This window comes from Salvelinus fontinalis, chromosome 23, assembly GCF_029448725.1.
Source record: "Salvelinus fontinalis isolate EN_2023a chromosome 23, ASM2944872v1, whole genome shotgun sequence".
NCBI lineage: Eukaryota > Metazoa > Chordata > Actinopteri > Salmoniformes > Salmonidae > Salvelinus > Salvelinus fontinalis.
This window is the reverse complement of record NC_074687.1, coordinates 13,300,872-13,318,453: the sequence shown is the minus strand read 5'-3', so window position 1 is coordinate 13,318,453 and position 17,582 is coordinate 13,300,872. Positions and strand designations below refer to the sequence as shown.

The window sequence follows — 17,582 nt, the reverse complement described above, 5'->3', positions numbered from 1 at the left end:
GTCCCTTTTGGATAATGACCACTGCTATTGGTTTAAATAATGCACCCGCTCTATCAAACTGAATAATGACTGTAATATCTCAGAAGAACAAACAACAACATTAAAGCTACAATCTGTGATCTGAATTAAATATGAACACGTTTAGGTCAAGGATTCATATGTTGGGTTAGTACATATTTTAGTACCTTTTAACTGTTGTCTGTGGCCTGGTAATTCACCTTTAACTGTTGTCTGTGGCCTGGTAATTCACCTTTAACTGTTGTCTGTGGGTTAGTAATTCACCTTTAACTGTTGTCTATGGCCTGGTAATTCACCTTTTAACTGGCTCCGTTAGCTGTGGCCTGGTAATTCACCTTTAACTGGCTCCGTTTTCTGTGGGTTGGTAATTCACCTTTAACCGGCTCTGTTATCTGTGACCTGGTAATTCACCTTTAACTGGCTCCGTTTTCTGTGACCTGGTAATTCACCTTTTAACTGGCTCCGTTATCTGTGGCCTGGTAATTCACCTTTAACTGGCTCCGTTAGCTGTGGGTTGGTAATTCACCTTTAACTGGCTCCGTTTTCTGTGACCTGGTAATTCACCTTTAATTGGCTCCGTTTTCTGTGACCTGGTAATTCACCTTTAATTGGCTCCGTTTTCTGTGGGTTGGTAATTCACCTTTAACTGGCTCCGTTAGCTGTGGTCTGGTAATTCACCTTTAACCGGCTCCGTTATCTGTGGCCTGGCAATTCACCTTTAACTGGCTCCGTTTTCTGTGGGTTGGTAATTCACCTTTAACTGGCTCCGTTAGCTGTGGGTTGGTAATTCACCTTTAACTGGCTCCGTTATCTGTGGCCTGGCAATTCACCTTTAACTGGTTCCATTAGATGTGGCCTGGTAATTCACCTTTAACTGGCTACGTTAGCTGTGGCCTGGTAATTCACATTTAACTGGCTACGTTAGCTGTGGCCTGGTAATTCACCTTTACCTGGCTCCGTTAGCTGTGGCCTGGTAATTCACCTTTAACCGGCTCCGGCTGAATTACCACTCCCCTCTAACCACTAGGCTACCTGCCGCCCCTACACTATAACCACTAGGCTACCTGCTGCCCCTACACTCTAACCACTAGGTTACCTGCCCCCCCCTCTCCCCTCTAACCAATAGGTTACCTGCCACCTCTACACTCTAACCACTAGGCTACCTGCCCCCCCTACACTCTAACCACTAGGCTACCTGTCGTCCCTCCACTCTAACCACTAGGCTACCTGCTGCCCCTCCCCTCTAACCAATAGGTTACCTGCCACCTCTACACTCTAACCACTAGGCTACCTGCCCCCCCTTCACTCTAACCACTAGGCTACCTGCCGCCTCTACACTCTAACCACTAGGCTACCTGCCCCCCCTTCACTCTAACCACTAGGCTACCTGCCACCCCTACACTCTAACCACTAGGCTACCTGCCACCCCTACGCTCTAACCACTAGGCTACCTGCCCCCCCTTCACTCTAACCACTAGGCTACCTGCCCCCCCCTCCCCTCTAACCAATAGGTTACCTGCCATCTCTTCACTCTAACCACTAGGCTACCTGTCGTCCCTCCACTGGCTGTGTGTTTATAGAAACTCTCTTTGGAATACTTCAATCAGACAATTACTCAGACAGAGTCCAAAATGTTCACCATGATTGATTTCTGTTTAAATAAGTTGCGTTCAGCTCTTCTGCACCTATTTATGTCATCAACATAGTTCCTTCAAACCCAACACTCCTAAAGAACGATTCCTCAATTATGGTTAATGAACGTACTGTATATCCTCCTCTAAAGAACTGTAGTCTCCTTCAAGGTATAGATTTCCTCTCAGGACGGTATTTGCTGAAGGAGCACTTCTTATTGACACGCTGCAGCTTTCCCATGTATTGATTTATCCAATTAGAGAGCGGTGGCTGCACACCCTGCATTCATATAGGGAGGGGAAGAGAGAGAGAGAGAGAGAGAGAGAGAGAGAGAGAAGGGAAGAGAGACAAAGAGAGGAGAGAGAGAAGTGTGTGTGTGTGTGTGTGTGTGTGTGTGTGTGTGTGTGTGTGTGTGTGTGTGTGTGTGTGTGTGTGTGTGTGTGTGTGTGTGTGTGTGTGTGTGTGTGTGTGTGTGTGTGTGTGGAGATGCACTGTCAACTGTAGGACCTTATATAGACAGGTGTGTGCCTTTCCAAATCATGTCCAATCAATTGAATTTACCACAGATGGACTCTAATCAAGTTGTAGAAACATCTCAAGGATGATCAATAGAAACAGGATTTACCTGAGCTCAATTTTAAGTCTCATAGCAAAGGGTCTGAATACTTATGTAAATAAGGCATTTTTGTTTTTTATTGTAACAAAATGTGTAACAATTTTAAAAACCTGTTTACTCTTTGACATTGTGATGTCATTATGGGGTATTGTGATGTCATTATGAGGTATTGTGATGTCATTATGAGGTATTGTGATGTCATTATGGGGTATTGTGATGTCATAATGGAATATTGTGATGTCTTTATGGGGTATTGTGATGTCATTATGGGGTATTGTGATGTCATTATGGGGTATTGTGATGTCATTATGGGGTATTGTGATGTCATTATGAGGTATTGTGTGTAGATTGATGATGGTTTTTATTTAATCCATTTTAGAATAAGGCTGTAACGTAACAAAATGTGTAAAAAATCAAGGGGTCTGAATACTTTCTGAAGGTGCTGTATTAGACAGGTTCTCACCATGAATCTTCTTCTGGCGCCAGCTCTGCAGAGTGGTCACTAGCTGAGTCAGCCACAAAGTCATACAATCTGATTTTAAACCTTAACCACACTGCTAACCCTAATGTCTAACCCAACACATTTTACAATATAGCCAATTTTGACTTTGCAGCTGGCCTATCCAAGGGGAAATGGCTCAGTTCTACCTCCAGGACAAGACTAATGACAATAAATGTCAACCTGCTCCACACTAAGGCTGCCTGGGCTTAATGAGCAGACTAAATGGATGAGCATTAAAGAGCAGACTAAATGGACGAGCATTAATGAGCAGACTAAATGGATGAGCATTAATGAGCAGACTAAATGGACGAGCATTAATGAGCAGACTAAATGGACGAGCATTAATGAGCAGACTAAATGGACGAGCATTAATGAGCAGACTAAATGGACGAGCATTAATGAGCAGACTAAATGGACGAGCATTAATGAGCAGACTAAATGGACGAGCATTAATGAGCAGACTAAATGGACAAGCATTAATGAGCAGACTAAATGGACGAGCATTAATGAGCAGACTAAATGGACGAGCATTAATGAGCAGACTAAATGGACGAGCATTAATGAGCAGACTAAATGGACGAGCATTAATGAGCAGACTAAATGGACGAGCATTAATGAGCAGACTAAATGGACGAGCATTAATGAGCAGACTAAATGGACGAGCATTAATGAGCAGACTAAATGGACGAGCATTAATGAGCAGACTAAATGGACGAGCATTAATGAGCAGACTAAATGGACGAGCATTAATGAGCAGACTAAATGGACGAGCATTAATGAGCAGACTAAATGGACGAGCGTTAATGAGCAGACTAAATGGACGAGCATTAATGAGCAGACTAAATGGACGAGCATTAATGAGCTAAATGGACGAGCATTAATGAGCAGACTAAATGGATGAGCAGGGGTTGTACCAACACACACGAAGAGATTGCAGTAACCCCACTACAGGCAGAATAATGACAACACGAACATCGTCATGGTGACGTTGGTCTGAACCGGGGGGCGGACGGGGGGATGGTGTGCGGGGGGGGGGGGGGGGGGGTCAGGTGACCCAACCAACCAGGTGCTGATAACAACATGAGCCAGGAACTAAGTCGAACAAAGACCATTGTTTATTTCAATTCCGCGTTCTTCGATATCAGACAACATGAAAAGAGCCGGAGAGGTTGGTCTGTGATAATGAGATGAGAAGGGTTCTGTGATCTACAGTGAGGCGGAGAGGTTGGTCTGTGATAATGAGATGAGAAGGGTTCTGTGATCTACAGTGAGGCGGAGAGGTTGGTCTGTGATAATGAGATGAGAAGGGTTCTGTGATCTACAGTGAGGCGGAGAGGTTGGTCTGTGATAATGAGATGAGAAGGGTTCTGTGATCTACAGTGAGGCGGAGAGGTTGGTCTGTGATAATGAGATGAGAAGGGTTCTGTGATCTACAGTGAGGCGGAGAGGTTGGTCTGTGATAATGAGATGAGAAGGGTTCTGTGATCTACAGTGAGGCGGAGAGGTTGGTCTGTGATAATGAGATGAGAAGGGTTCTGTGATCTACAGTGAGGCGGAGAGGTTGGTCTGTGATAATGAGATGAGAAGGGTTCTGTGATCTACAGTGAGGCGGAGAGGTTGGTCTGTGATAATGAGATGAGAAGGGTTCTGTGATCTACAGTGAGGCGGAGAGGTTGGTCTGTGATAATGAGATGAGAAGGGTTCTGTGATCTACAGTGAGGCGGAGAGGTTGGTCTGTGATAATGAGATGAGAAGGGTTCTGTGATCTACAGTGAGGCGGAGAGGTTGGTCTGTGATAATGAGATGAGAAGGGTTCTGTGATCTACAGTGAGGCGGAGAGGTTGGTCTGTGATAATGAGATGAGAAGGGTTCTGTGATCTACAGTGAGGCGGAGAGGTTGGTCTGTGATAATGAGATGAGAAGGGTTCTGTGATCTACAGTGAGGCGGAGAGGTTGGTCTGTGATAATGAGATGAGAAGGGTTCTGTGATCTACAGTGAGGCGGAGAGGTTGGTCTGTGATAATGAGATGAGAAGGGTTCTGTGATCTACAGTGAGGCGGAGAGGTTGGTCTGTGATAATGAGATGAGAAGGGTTCTGTGATCTACAGTGAGGCGGAGAGGTTGGTCTGTGATAATGAGATGAGAAGGGTTCTGTGATCTACAGTGAGGCGGAGAGGTTGGTCTGTGATAATGAGATGAGAAGGGTTCTGTGATCTACAGTGAGGCGGAGAGGTTGGTCTGTGATAATGAGATGAGAAGGGTTCTGTGATCTACAGTGAGGCGGAGAGGTTGGTCTGTGATAATGAGATGAGAAGGGTTCTGTGATCTACAGTGAGGCGGAGAGGTTGGTCTGTGATAATGAGATGAGAAGGGTTCTGTGATCTACAGTGAGGCGGAGAGGTTGGTCTGTGATAATGAGATGAGAAGGGTTCTGTGATCTACAGTGAGGCGGAGAGGTTGGTCTGTGATAATGAGATGAGAAGGGTTCTGTGATCTACAGTGAGGCGGAGAGGTTGGTCTGTGATAATGAGATGAGAAGGGTTCTGTGATCTACAGTGAGGCGGAGAGGTTGGTCTGTGATAATGAGATGAGAAGGGTTCTGTGATCTACAGTGAGGCGGAGAGGTTGGTCTGTGATAATGAGATGAGAAGGGTTCTGTGATCTACAGTGAGGCGGAGAGGTTGGTCTGTGATAATGAGATGAGAAGGGTTCTGTGATCTACAGTGAGGCGGAGAGGTTGGTCTGTGATAATGAGATGAGAAGGGTTCTGTGATCTACAGTGAGGCGGAGAGGTTGGTCTGTGATAATGAGATGAGAAGGGTTCTGTGATCTACAGTGAGGCGGAGAGGTTGGTCTGTGATAATGAGATGAGAAGGGTTCTGTGATCTACAGTGAGGCGGAGAGGTTGGTCTGTGATAATGAGATGAGAAGGGTTCTGTGATCTACAGTGAGGCGGAGAGAGGAGGGATATTTAGCTCTCTGTTTACTCTACTCTCTCTCTTCCTCCCAGCTGACACAACTTTCTCTTGTTTGTTTGTTTGTTTGTTTGTTTTTGTTTGTTTGTCTCTGTGAAGTGAGACCCTTTCCCACCTCAGTTTCACCTGTCCGTGGTGGGGCTTTTTAATTTGAAATGACTTTGTGATCTTCTCCTCTAGTCATGTGTTTTACCAAATACACTACGGTGTTCAGACCTCTGTTGATATTGTTAAGACGCACCTCAGGTTGCTGTGAGGTGGATCTTGCATCGCATACCAGAATGATTCATTACAGAGAGTAATGTCAAAGAAAACACGAGTGAAATAGTAGCCTAGTTTCCATAGTAGCCTCAGGGCATGGAGAAGAGTAATGGGTGTGTCCCAAATGGCAACCTCTTCCCCATATGAGCCCTATGGGCCCTGGTAAAATGAGTGCACGATGTAGGGAGTGGGATGCTCTTTGGGACACAACCCCATGGTATGTGGTAAGTAGTCTACATTAATGCCACCTACTATAGTGTATATACCATACTATAGTATATACAGTCTACTGAGACCACTATAGTGTATATACCATACTATAGTATATACAGTCTACTGAGACCACTATAGTGTATATACCATACTATAGTATATACTGAGACTCTGATTCTGTCTACTGAGACTCTGATTCTGTCTACTGAGACTCTGATTCTGTCTACTGAGACTCTGATTCTGTCTACTGAGACTCTGGTTCTGTCTACTGAGACTCTGATTCTGTCTACTGAGACTCTGATTCTGTCTACTGAGACTCTGATTCTGTCTACTGAGACTCTCTGATTCTGTCTACTGAGACTCTCTGATTCTGTCTACTGAGACTCTCTGATTCTGTCTACTGAGACTCTGATTCTGTCTACTGAGACTCTGATTCTGTCTACTGAGACTCTGATTCTGTCTACTGAGACTCTGATTCTGTCTACTGAGACTCTGATTCTGTCTACTGAGACTCTGATTCTGTCTACTGAGACTCTGATTCTGTCTACTGAGACTCTGGTTCTGTCTACTGAGACTCTGATTCTGTCTACTGAGACTCTGATTCTGTCTACTGAGACTCTCTGATTCTGTCTACTGAGACTCTCTGATTCTGTCTACTGAGACTCTCTGATTCTGTCTACTGAGACTCTGATTCTGTCTAATGAGACTCTGATTCTGTCTAATGAGACTCTGATTCTGTCTACTGAGACTCTGATTCTGTCTACTGAGACTCTCTGATTCTGTCTACTGAGACTCTGATTCTGTCTACTGAGACTCTGATTCTGTCTACTGAGACTCTGATTCTGTCTACTGAGACTCTGATTCTGTCTACTGAGACTGTCTGATTCTGTCTACTGAGACTCTGATTCTGTCTACTGAGACTCTGATTCTGTCTACTGAGACTCTGATTCTGTCTACTGAGACTCTGATTCTGTCTACTGAGACTCTGATTCTGTCTACTGAGACTCTGATTCTGTCTACTGAGACTCTGATTCTGTCTACTGAGACTCTGATTCTGTCTACTGAGACTCTGATTCTGTCTACTGAGACTCTGGTTCTGTCTACTGAGACTCTGGTTCTGTCTACTGAGACTCTGATTCTGTCTACTGAGACTCTGATTCTGTCTACTGAGACTCTCTGATTCTGTCTACTGAGACTCTCTGATTCTGTCTACTGAGACTCTCTGATTCTGTCTACTGAGACTGTCTGATTCTGTCTACTGAGACTCTCTGATTCTGTCTACTGAGACTCTGATTCTGTCTACTGAGACTCTGATTCTGTCTACTGAGACTCTGATTCTGTCTACTGAGACTCTGATTCTGTCTACTGAGACTCTGATTCTGTCTACTGAGACTCTGATTCTGTCTACTGAGACTCTGATTCTGTCTACTGAGACTCTGGTTCTGTCTACTGAGACTCTGATTCTGTCTACTGAGACTCTGATTCTGTCTACTGAGACTCTCTGATTCTGTCTACTGAGACTCTCTGATTCTGTCTACTGAGACTCTCTGATTCTGTCTACTGAGACTCTGATTCTGTCTAATGAGACTCTGATTCTGTCTAATGAGACTCTGATTCTGTCTAATGAGACTCTGATTCTGTCTACTGAGACTCTGATTCTGTCTACTGAGACTCTCTGATTCTGTCTACTGAGACTCTCTGATTCTGTCTACTGAGACTCTGATTCTGTCTACTGAGACTCTGATTCTGTCTACTGAGACTCTGATTCTGTCTACTGAGACTCTGATTCTGTCTACTGAGACTCTGATTCTGTCTACTGAGACTGTCTGATTCTGTCTACTGAGACTGTCTGATTCTGTCTACTGAGACTCTGATTCTGTCTACTGAGACTCTGATTCTGTCTACTGAGACTCTGATTCTGTCTACTGAGACTCTGATTCTGTCTACTGAGACTCTGATTCTGTCTACTGAGACTCTGATTCTGTCTACTGAGACTCTGATTCTGTCTACTGAGACTCTGATTCTGTCTACTGAGACTCTGGTTCTGTCTACTGAGACTCTGGTTCTGTCTACTGAGACTCTGATTCTGTCTACTGAGACTCTGATTCTGTCTACTGAGACTCTCTGATTCTGTCTACTGAGACTCTCTGATTCTGTCTACTGAGACTCTGATTCTGTCTAATGAGACTCTGATTCTGTCTAATGAGACTCTGATTCTGTCTACTGAGACTCTGATTCTGTCTACTGAGACTCTCTGATTCTGTCTACTGAGACTCTGATTCTGTCTACTGAGACTCTGATTCTGTCTACTGAGACTCTGATTCTGTCTACTGAGACTGTCTGATTCTGTCTACTGAGACTCTGATTCTGTCTACTGAGACTCTGATTCTGTCTACTGAGACTCTGATTCTGTCTACTGAGACTCTGATTCTGTCTACTGAGACTCTGATTCTGTCTACTGAGACTCTGATTCTGTCTACTGAGACTCTGATTCTGTCTACTGAGACTCTGATTCTGTCTACTGAGACTGTCTGATTCTGTCTACTGAGACTCTGATTCTGTCTACTGAGACTCTGATTCTGTCTACTTAGACTCTGATTCTGTCTACTGAGACTCTGATTCTGTCTACTGAGACTCTCTGATTCTGTCTACTGAGACTCTCTGATTCTGTCTACTGAGACTCTCTGATTCTGTCTACTGAGACTCTGATTCTGTCTACTGAGACTCTGATTCTGTCTACTGAGACTCTGATTCTGTCTACTGAGACTCTGATTCTGTCTAATGAGACTCTCTGATTCTGTCTACTGAGACTCTGATTCTGTCTACTGAGACTGTCTGATTCTGTCTACTGAGACTGTCTGATTCTGTCTACTGAGACTCTGATTCTGTCTACTGAGACTCTGATTCTGTCTACTGAGACTCTCTGATTCTGTCTACTGAGACTCTGATTCTGTCTACTGAGACTCTCTGATTCTGTCTACTGAGACTCTCTGATTCTGTCTACTGAGACTCTGATTCTGTCTACTGAGACTCTGATTCTGTCTAATGAGACTCTCTGATTCTGTCTAATGAGACTCTCTGATTCTGTCTACTGAGACTCTGATTCTGTCTACTGAGACTCTGATTCTGTCTACTGAGACTGTGATTCTGTCTACTGAGACTCTCTGATTCTGTCTACTGAGACTCTCTGATTCTGTGTACTGAGACTCTGATTCTGTCTAATGAGACTCTGATTCTGTCTACTGAGACTCTGATTCTGTCTACTGAGACTCTGATTCTGTCTACTGAGACTGTGATTCTGTCTACTGAGACTCTGATTCTGTCTACTGAGACTCTGATTCTGTCTACTGAGACTCTCTGATTCTGTCTACTGAGACTCTCTGATTCTGTCTACTGAGACTCTGATTCTGTCTAATGAGACTCTGATTCTGTCTAATGAGACTCTGATTCTGTCTACTGAGACTCTGATTCTGTCTACTGAGACTCTCTGATTCTGTCTACTGAGACTCTCTGATTCTGTCTACTGAGACTCTGATTCTGTCTACTGAGACTCTGATTCTGTCTACTGAGACTCTGATTCTGTCTACTGAGACTCTGATTCTGTCTACTGAGACTCTGATTCTGTCTACTGAGACTCTGATTCTGTCTACTGAGACTCTGATTCTGTCTACTGAGACTCTGATTCTGTCTACTGAGACTCTCTGATTCTGTCTACTGAGACTCTGATTCTGTCTACTGAGACTCTGATTCTGTCTACTGAGACTGTCTGATTCTGTCTACTGAGACTCTGATTCTGTCTACTGAGACTCTGATTCTGTCTACTGAGACTCTGATTCTGTCTACTGAGACTCTGATTCTGTCTACTGAGACTCTGATTCTGTCTACTGAGACTCTCTGATTCTGTCTACTGAGACTCTCTGATTCTGTCTACTGAGACTCTCTGATTCTGTCTACTGAGACTCTGATTCTGTCTACTGAGACTCTGATTCTGTCTACTGAGACTCTGATTCTGTCTAATGAGACTCTCTGATTCTGTCTACTGAGACTCTGATTCTGTCTACTGAGACTGTCTGATTCTGTCTACTGAGACTCTCTGATTCTGTCTACTGAGACTCTGATTCTGTCTACTGAGACTCTGATTCTGTCTACTGAGACTCTCTGATTCTGTCTACTGAGACTCTGATTCTGTCTACTGAGACTCTCTGATTCTGTCTACTGAGACTCTGATTCTGTCTACTGAGACTCTGATTCTGTCTACTGAGACTCTGATTCTGTCTAATGAGACTCTCTGATTCTGTCTACTGAGACTCTCTGATTCTGTCTACTGAGACTCTGATTCTGTCTAATGAGACTCTCTGGTTCCAACCATTTACTCTGTGTTTGATCTAGCTGCTGTTTGGTACCTAGTGCCATTTTCCTGTTTTGTCATAGTTTTCATGGTATAGATATGCCACTTTCAGCTGATCACAACCACTCTACAGACAGACAGACAGACAAAAAGACAGACAGACAGACAAAACACAGACAGACAGACAGACAGACAGACAAAAACACAGACAGACAAAAACACAGACAGACAGACAGACATCGACTTCCAAACCATGGACATAAATCTTCACTAGTCCTGATGGACATAAACCTTTACTAGTCCTGATGGACATAAACCTTCACTAGTCCTGATGGACATAAATCTTCACTAGTCCTGATGGACATAAATCTTCACTAGTCCTGACGGACATAAACCTTCACTAGTCCTGATGGACATAAATCTTCACTAGTCCTGATGGACATAAATCTTCACTAGTCCTGATGGACATAAACCTTCACTAGTCATGATGGACATAAACCTTTACTAGTCCTGATGGACATAAACCTTTACTATGACGGACATAAACCTTTACTAGTCCTGATGGACATAAACCTTTACTAGTCATGATGGACATAAAACTTTACTAGTCCTGATGGACATAAACCTTTACTATGACGGACATAAACCTTTACTAGTCCTGATGGACATAAACCTTTACTAGTCATGATGGACATAAAACTTTACTAGTCCTGATGGACATAAACCTTTACTATGACAGACATAAACCTTTACTAGTCCTGATGGACATAAACCTTCACTAGTCCTGATGGACATAAACCTTTACTAGTCCTGATGCCACTATTTATTAATAGTTTGGGTAATGTCTCTTCTGTCCACCTGGATCACTGCTACCGTAAACCTCGAATGGATCATGTGAGAAAAGCATTACTTTAGATTGTAACTAGTTGCACAAAGTTGAATTATTGTGACAGGATGCAACCAAGTTGTTTATAAGTTCCAAGGGGGAATGTTGCACGAAGCAATCAAGAAGTAACTCAGCTGCAAGCAATTGAAATTGCAAGCTGTGTCGTGTCGTGGCAGCCGAAGAATCTCTCTTTACTCTGACATCTGAATCACAACCTTTAAAACACATAACCCTCTCTCTCTCCTCCCGCACCCCCTCTCTCTCCTCCCGCACCCCCTCTCTCTCCTCCCGCACCCCCTCTCTCTCCTCCCGCACCCCCTCTCTCTCCTCCCGCACCCCCTCTCTCTCCTCCCGCACCCCCTCTCTCTCATCCCGCACCCCCTCTCTCTCCTCCCGCACCCCCTCTCTCTCCTCCCGCACCCCCTCTCTCTCCTCCCGCACCCCCTCTCTCTCCTCCCGCACCCCCTCCACAGACATATACTCTGCCCCCCACCCCTATGGACATGTATCAAGGTGATTAGTCACCACTACTTCCTACCCCACTAGACTGTATCAAGGTGATTAGTCACCACTACTTCCTACCTCACTAGACTGTATCAAGGTGATTAGTCACCACTACTTCCTACCCCACTAGACTGTATCAAGGTGATTAGTCACCATTACTTCCTACCTCACTAGACTGTATCAAGGTGATTAGTCACCACTACTTCCTACCCCACTAGACTGTATCAAGGTGATTAGTCACCATTACTTCCTACCTCACTAGACTGTATCAAGGTGATTAGTCACCACTACTTCCTACCCCACTAGACTGTATCAAGGTGATTAGTCACCATTACTTCCTACCTCATCAGACTGTATCAAGGTGATTAGTCACCATTACTTCCTACCTCATCAGACTGTATCAAGGTGATTAGTCACCATTACTTCCTACCCCACTAGACTGTATCAAGGTGATTAGTCACCACTACTTCCTACCCCACTAGACTGTATCAAGGTGATTAGTCACCACTACTTCCTACCCCACTAGACTGTATCAAGGTGATTAGTCACCACTACTTCCTACCCCACTAGACTGTATCAAGGTGATTAGTCACCACTACTTCCTACCCCACTAGACTGTATCAAGGTGATTAGTCACCACTACTTCCTACCCCACTAGACTGTATCAAGGTGATTAGTCACCACTACTTCCTACCCCACTAGACTGTATCAAGGTGATTAGTCACCACTACTTCCTACCCCACTAGACTGTATCAAGGTGATTAGTCACCACTACTTCCTACCCCACTAGACTGTATCAAGGTGATTAGTCACCACTACTTCCTACCCCACTAGACTGTATCAAGGTGATTAGTCACCACTACTTCCTACCCCACTAGACTGTATCAAGGTGATTAGTCACCACTACTTCCTACCCCACTAGACTGTATCAAGGTGATTAGTCACCACTACTTCCTACCCCACTAGACTGTATCAAGGTGATTAGTCACCACTACTTCCTACCCCACTAGACTGTATCAAGGTGATTAGTCACCACTACTTCCTACCCCACTAGACTGTATCAAGGTGATTAGTCACCATTACTTCCTACCCCACTAGACTGTATCAAGGTGATTAGTCACCACTACTTCCTACCCCACTAGACTGTATCAAGGTGACTAGTCACCATTACTTCCTACCCCACTAGACTGTATCAAGGTGATTAGTCACCACTACTTCCTACCCCACTAGACTGTATCAAGGTGATTAGTCACCATTACTTCCTACCCCACTAGACTGTATCAAGGTGATTAGTCACCACTACTTCCTACCTCACTAGACTGTATCAAGGTGACTAGTCACCACTACTTCCTACCCCACTAGACTGTATCAAGGTGACTAGTCACCACTACTTCCTACCCCACTAGACTGTATCAAGGTGATTAGTCACCACTACTTCCTACCCCACTAGACTGTATCAAGGTGATTAGTCACCACTACTTCCTACCTCATCAGACTGTATCAAGGTGATTAGTCACCACTACTTCCTACCCCACTAGACTGTATCAAGGTGATTAGTCACCACTACTTCCTACCTCACTAGACTGTATCAAGGTGATTAGTCACCACTACTTCCTACCCCACTAGACTGTATCAAGGTGATTAGTCACCATTACTTCCTACCTCACTAGACTGTATCAAGGTGATTAGTCACCACTACTTCCTACCTCACTAGACATGTATCAAGGTGATTAGTCACCACTACTTCCTACCTCATCAGACTGTATCAAGGTGATTAGTCACCATTACTTCCTACCTCACTAGACATGTATCAAGGTGATTAGTCACCACTACTTCCTACCCCACTAGACTGTATCAAGGTGATTAGTCACCACTACTTCCTACCTCATCAGACTGTATCAAGGTGATTAGTCACCACTACTTCCTGTTCCTGTATCATTGTTAATTGTCAGCAGTTTTTCCCTTGATGCTGTAGAACACATCACTACATACTTCCTGTTCCTGTGTCATCACTACATACTTCCTGTTCCTGTGTCATCACTACATACTTCCTGTTCCTGTGTCATCACTACATACATTGGAATTAAAACTACTTTTAATAATTGTATTCAAAAGTGCAATTGCAAACCTAAGGTAACATCCAAATAATGTCTCACTTGCATTTTGCTTTTATAATTCCCTATTTCTTCTCAAATAAAAGTTGAAATTTAAAAATATATATATATACGTTTAAGTCTCCCTACCTTGTAATTTGATTTTCCACATTGCATAACCAATTCGTATTTTTGTAAACGGAAGTTTACAGGCTCGTAGAACGGTGTAGAACGCTCAGTGATTGTCGGGATTAATCTTGACCAAAAAGCCAAGTACTAACTCCGGGGTGCCAATCATTTTGTCCGTGCCATTTTTTCTTTATTTTCTCAATAAAAATAATAAACTTAAGTTTACAAAAAATAACATAGGTTCTGCGATATTGAAAATCCAATAACACGATTTAGGAGAAATGGGGAAGGTGGCAATATATTTAGCTGCAATTTTATTCACATAGGTGATTCGTTTTGGAAAAACAAGTGAATTTGTTTGCTTTTGCACTTTCTAATATAATCAATATTCTATTTTGTATTGTATATTATATCAGTAGCAAGATTGTCCTCATCTTCTTTTGGTTGTAGTTCATCAGTTTCATAACTCGTTTTTTTGTTAAAGAAAGTTTCAATCCCTCCAGGTTTTGTTGTTGTTCTTGGTAACGTCATTGAGAGAGTTGTATTACGCTGGCCCGGGTTGAACCGGGCAATGGCCCGTCACGTCATCAGGTGAAAGACGCTGGCCCGGGTTGAACCGGGCAATGGCCCGTCACCTCAGCAGGTGAAAGACGCTGGCCCGGGTTGATCCGGGCAATGGCCCGTCACGTCAGCAGGTGAAAGACGCTGGCCCGGGTTGAACCGGGCAATGGCCCGTCACGTCAGCAGGTGAAAGACGCTGGCCCGGGTTGAACCGGGCAATGGCCCGTCACGTCAGCAGGTGAAAGACGCTGGCCCGGGTTGAACCGGGCAATGGCCCGTCACGTCAGCAGGTGAAAGACGCTGGCCCGGGTTGAACCGGGCAATGGCCCGTCACGTCAGCAGGTGAAAGACACTGGCACGGGCTGATCCGGGCAATGGCCCGTCACGTCAGCAGGTGAAAGACGCTGGCCCGGGTTGAACCGGGCAATGGCCCGTCACGTCAGCAGGTGAAAGACGCTGGCCCGGGTTGAACCGGGCAATGGCCCGTCACGTCAGCAGGTGAAAGACCATCTTCAAGATTGTTTTGATCACGCAGACGGGGAAATGTTCCGGGTCGGCCTCTTCGACACTGACTCAGTGGGGTGGGTTCATCAGGAAGTCAGGAAGTGAATAGAGGATGTTGTTCTCACTGTGATGATTACAACTTATCCAACTCCATAATTAACGCCCATGATTTTCAAATGAGATGTTCGACGAGCAGGTGTCCACATACTTTTGGTCATGTAGTGTACATTTATATTCCGATAAACCTTTTTTTTTTTTTCAAATCAATTTAAGGGGCTTTATTGGCATGGAAACATATGTTTACATGTGTTCATATCCTGTGTTTTGGCTCATTTGTTAGCCTATATTTAGCTTTATCTTTAAAGATATTTAAACCGGATATTGATCGTTCTTCCTTCTCTCCTTTTCCTCTCTCTCTCTCTCTCTCTCTCTCTCTCTCTCTCTCTCTCTCTCTCTCTCTCTCTCTCTCTCTCTCTCTCTCTTTCTCTCTCTCTCTCTCTCTCTCTCTCTCTCCTCTCTCTCTCTCTCTCTCTCTCTCCTCTCTCTCTCTCTCTCTCTCTCTCTCTCCTCTCTCTCTCTCTCTCTCTCCTCTCTCTCTCTCTCTCTCTCTCTCTCTCTCTCTCTCTCTCTCTCTCTCTCTCTCTCTCTCTCTCTCTCTCTCCTAGATTTGTAAAGAAGAAAGATGAGAAGGTAAAGAGAGCAGAAGCCAAGGCCGCGCTACAGAGACAGAAGTCCGAGGTTCTGAGTGAAGAGGAGCTGGAGAGGATGAAGGAGGAGAGAGAGAGGTGAGATGGTTTTACATCTGAACGGACCGTTCTTGTAACATCAATACAACCTAAAATAAACGTTGTAGAATCATCGGCACCACTGGTCATCTTGTGTGATGTCACCACAAGGTTCCCACAACCTAACTAAGCATTATGGGAACCTTTTTGAAGAACATACAGCATGTTTTGTGGGAACGTTCTTGCGACGTTAGGTAAATGTTTTATACAAACGTATAATCAGCAGAATTACCTGTACAGTTTTTTTTTGTTTCATGAGGACATTTAAACGCAACCTTACAAATGTTCAGGGAACTTGCGCAGAACCAGTTTTGGTTTGCTGGGAAAACATTGTGTTACTACCATTACCTGTAAACTGAATGATAACTGTTGGGTTATTACAGGGTGGTGGTGTCACGTTCTGCTTCCCCGGTAGGCATTCATATCTCTCCAATACCTCCTCCCAAGTCCAGTCTCTCCTCAACCTCCTCTATAGGCCAGGATGCCATCTCCTCCCGAGCACCTTGCTTGGTCCAGTTGAGGTGGGATCTTCTGTCACGTTCGTCATAAGGATCGGACCAAGGCGCAGCGTGCGTAGAGTTCCACATATTTTAATAGATAGAAACTCACCAGACAAAACAAACAACTAAACGTGACGTTCTGGACTACTCACAGGCAGCTACACAAACACAAGATCCCACAAAGCACAAAGGGGAAATGGCTGCCTAAATATGATCCCCAATCAGAGACAACGATAAACAGCTACCTCTGATTGGGAACCGTAACAGGCCAACATCGACATATAAAACACCTAGATGACCCACCCTAAATCACACCCCGACCTAACCAACATAGAGAATAAAAGCTCTCTATTATTACAGGGTGGTGGTTATTATCACTCGAATCCAAGATGGCGTAGCAGTCGGACGTGTGTTTGTCTTGTCCCATGTTGTCCCATGTAAATAGTTGGTCTCATTGTTTCTTTTCGTATATATTTTTTATATTTTAATCTAATTTTCCACCTACGATCTAAATATACTTTCCTGCCACCCGGATCTGCTATTTTATATACCTTATAACTGGAACCTCCATCAGAAGCTGGCTAGCTAAGGAGCTAGTAGTCACTGTTAGCCACGGCTAGCGGTCTTCACCTTTAGCTCGGTCACAAGCCAGCTTTACCTCGGTTAATACCTGCCAGTCTGCACAGCGCGATATCGGACTGCTTTTCTCCACCACATCACCGGATTCCAGCCGCAAGCTCTGGGCCATTACACCGGATCATCACAGCTAGCTAGTTGCAATCGAGTGGCTACCGCTGGCTAACGCCTCTGTCCTGAAGCAAGCACCAGTTAGCCTCGAGCTAGGCCCATCTTCCGGCTAGCCGAAGAGGTAATCCCACAAAATTCGTGGGCTACAATACTTCTTTTGCCAATTTGCCTGGTCCCTTTATTGCCGACACGAAGCCATGTCTTGGGTCTTCGGGTGACAACGCAACGGAAAAGACTGGTCTGCCGACGTAATCGTCCGATGTGGTTTCAACAGGCTTTTCCGTTACGTTGTCACCCGAAGGCCCATC

The 17,582-nt window shown here is 44.5% G+C and overlaps 1 protein-coding gene across 1 annotated transcript in view; it reads left to right on the top strand.

Moving 5' to 3' along the window:
- LOC129820880 (partitioning defective 3 homolog B-like) overlaps positions 1-17,582 on the top strand; it is a 543,694-nt gene that overhangs the window by 420,051 nt on the left and 106,061 nt on the right. The window contains exon 18 of the mRNA XM_055877951.1: positions 15,908-16,027. Coding sequence (XP_055733926.1) covers positions 15,908-16,027 — 120 coding nt within the window. The remainder of the gene's footprint in view (positions 1-15,907; positions 16,028-17,582) is intronic.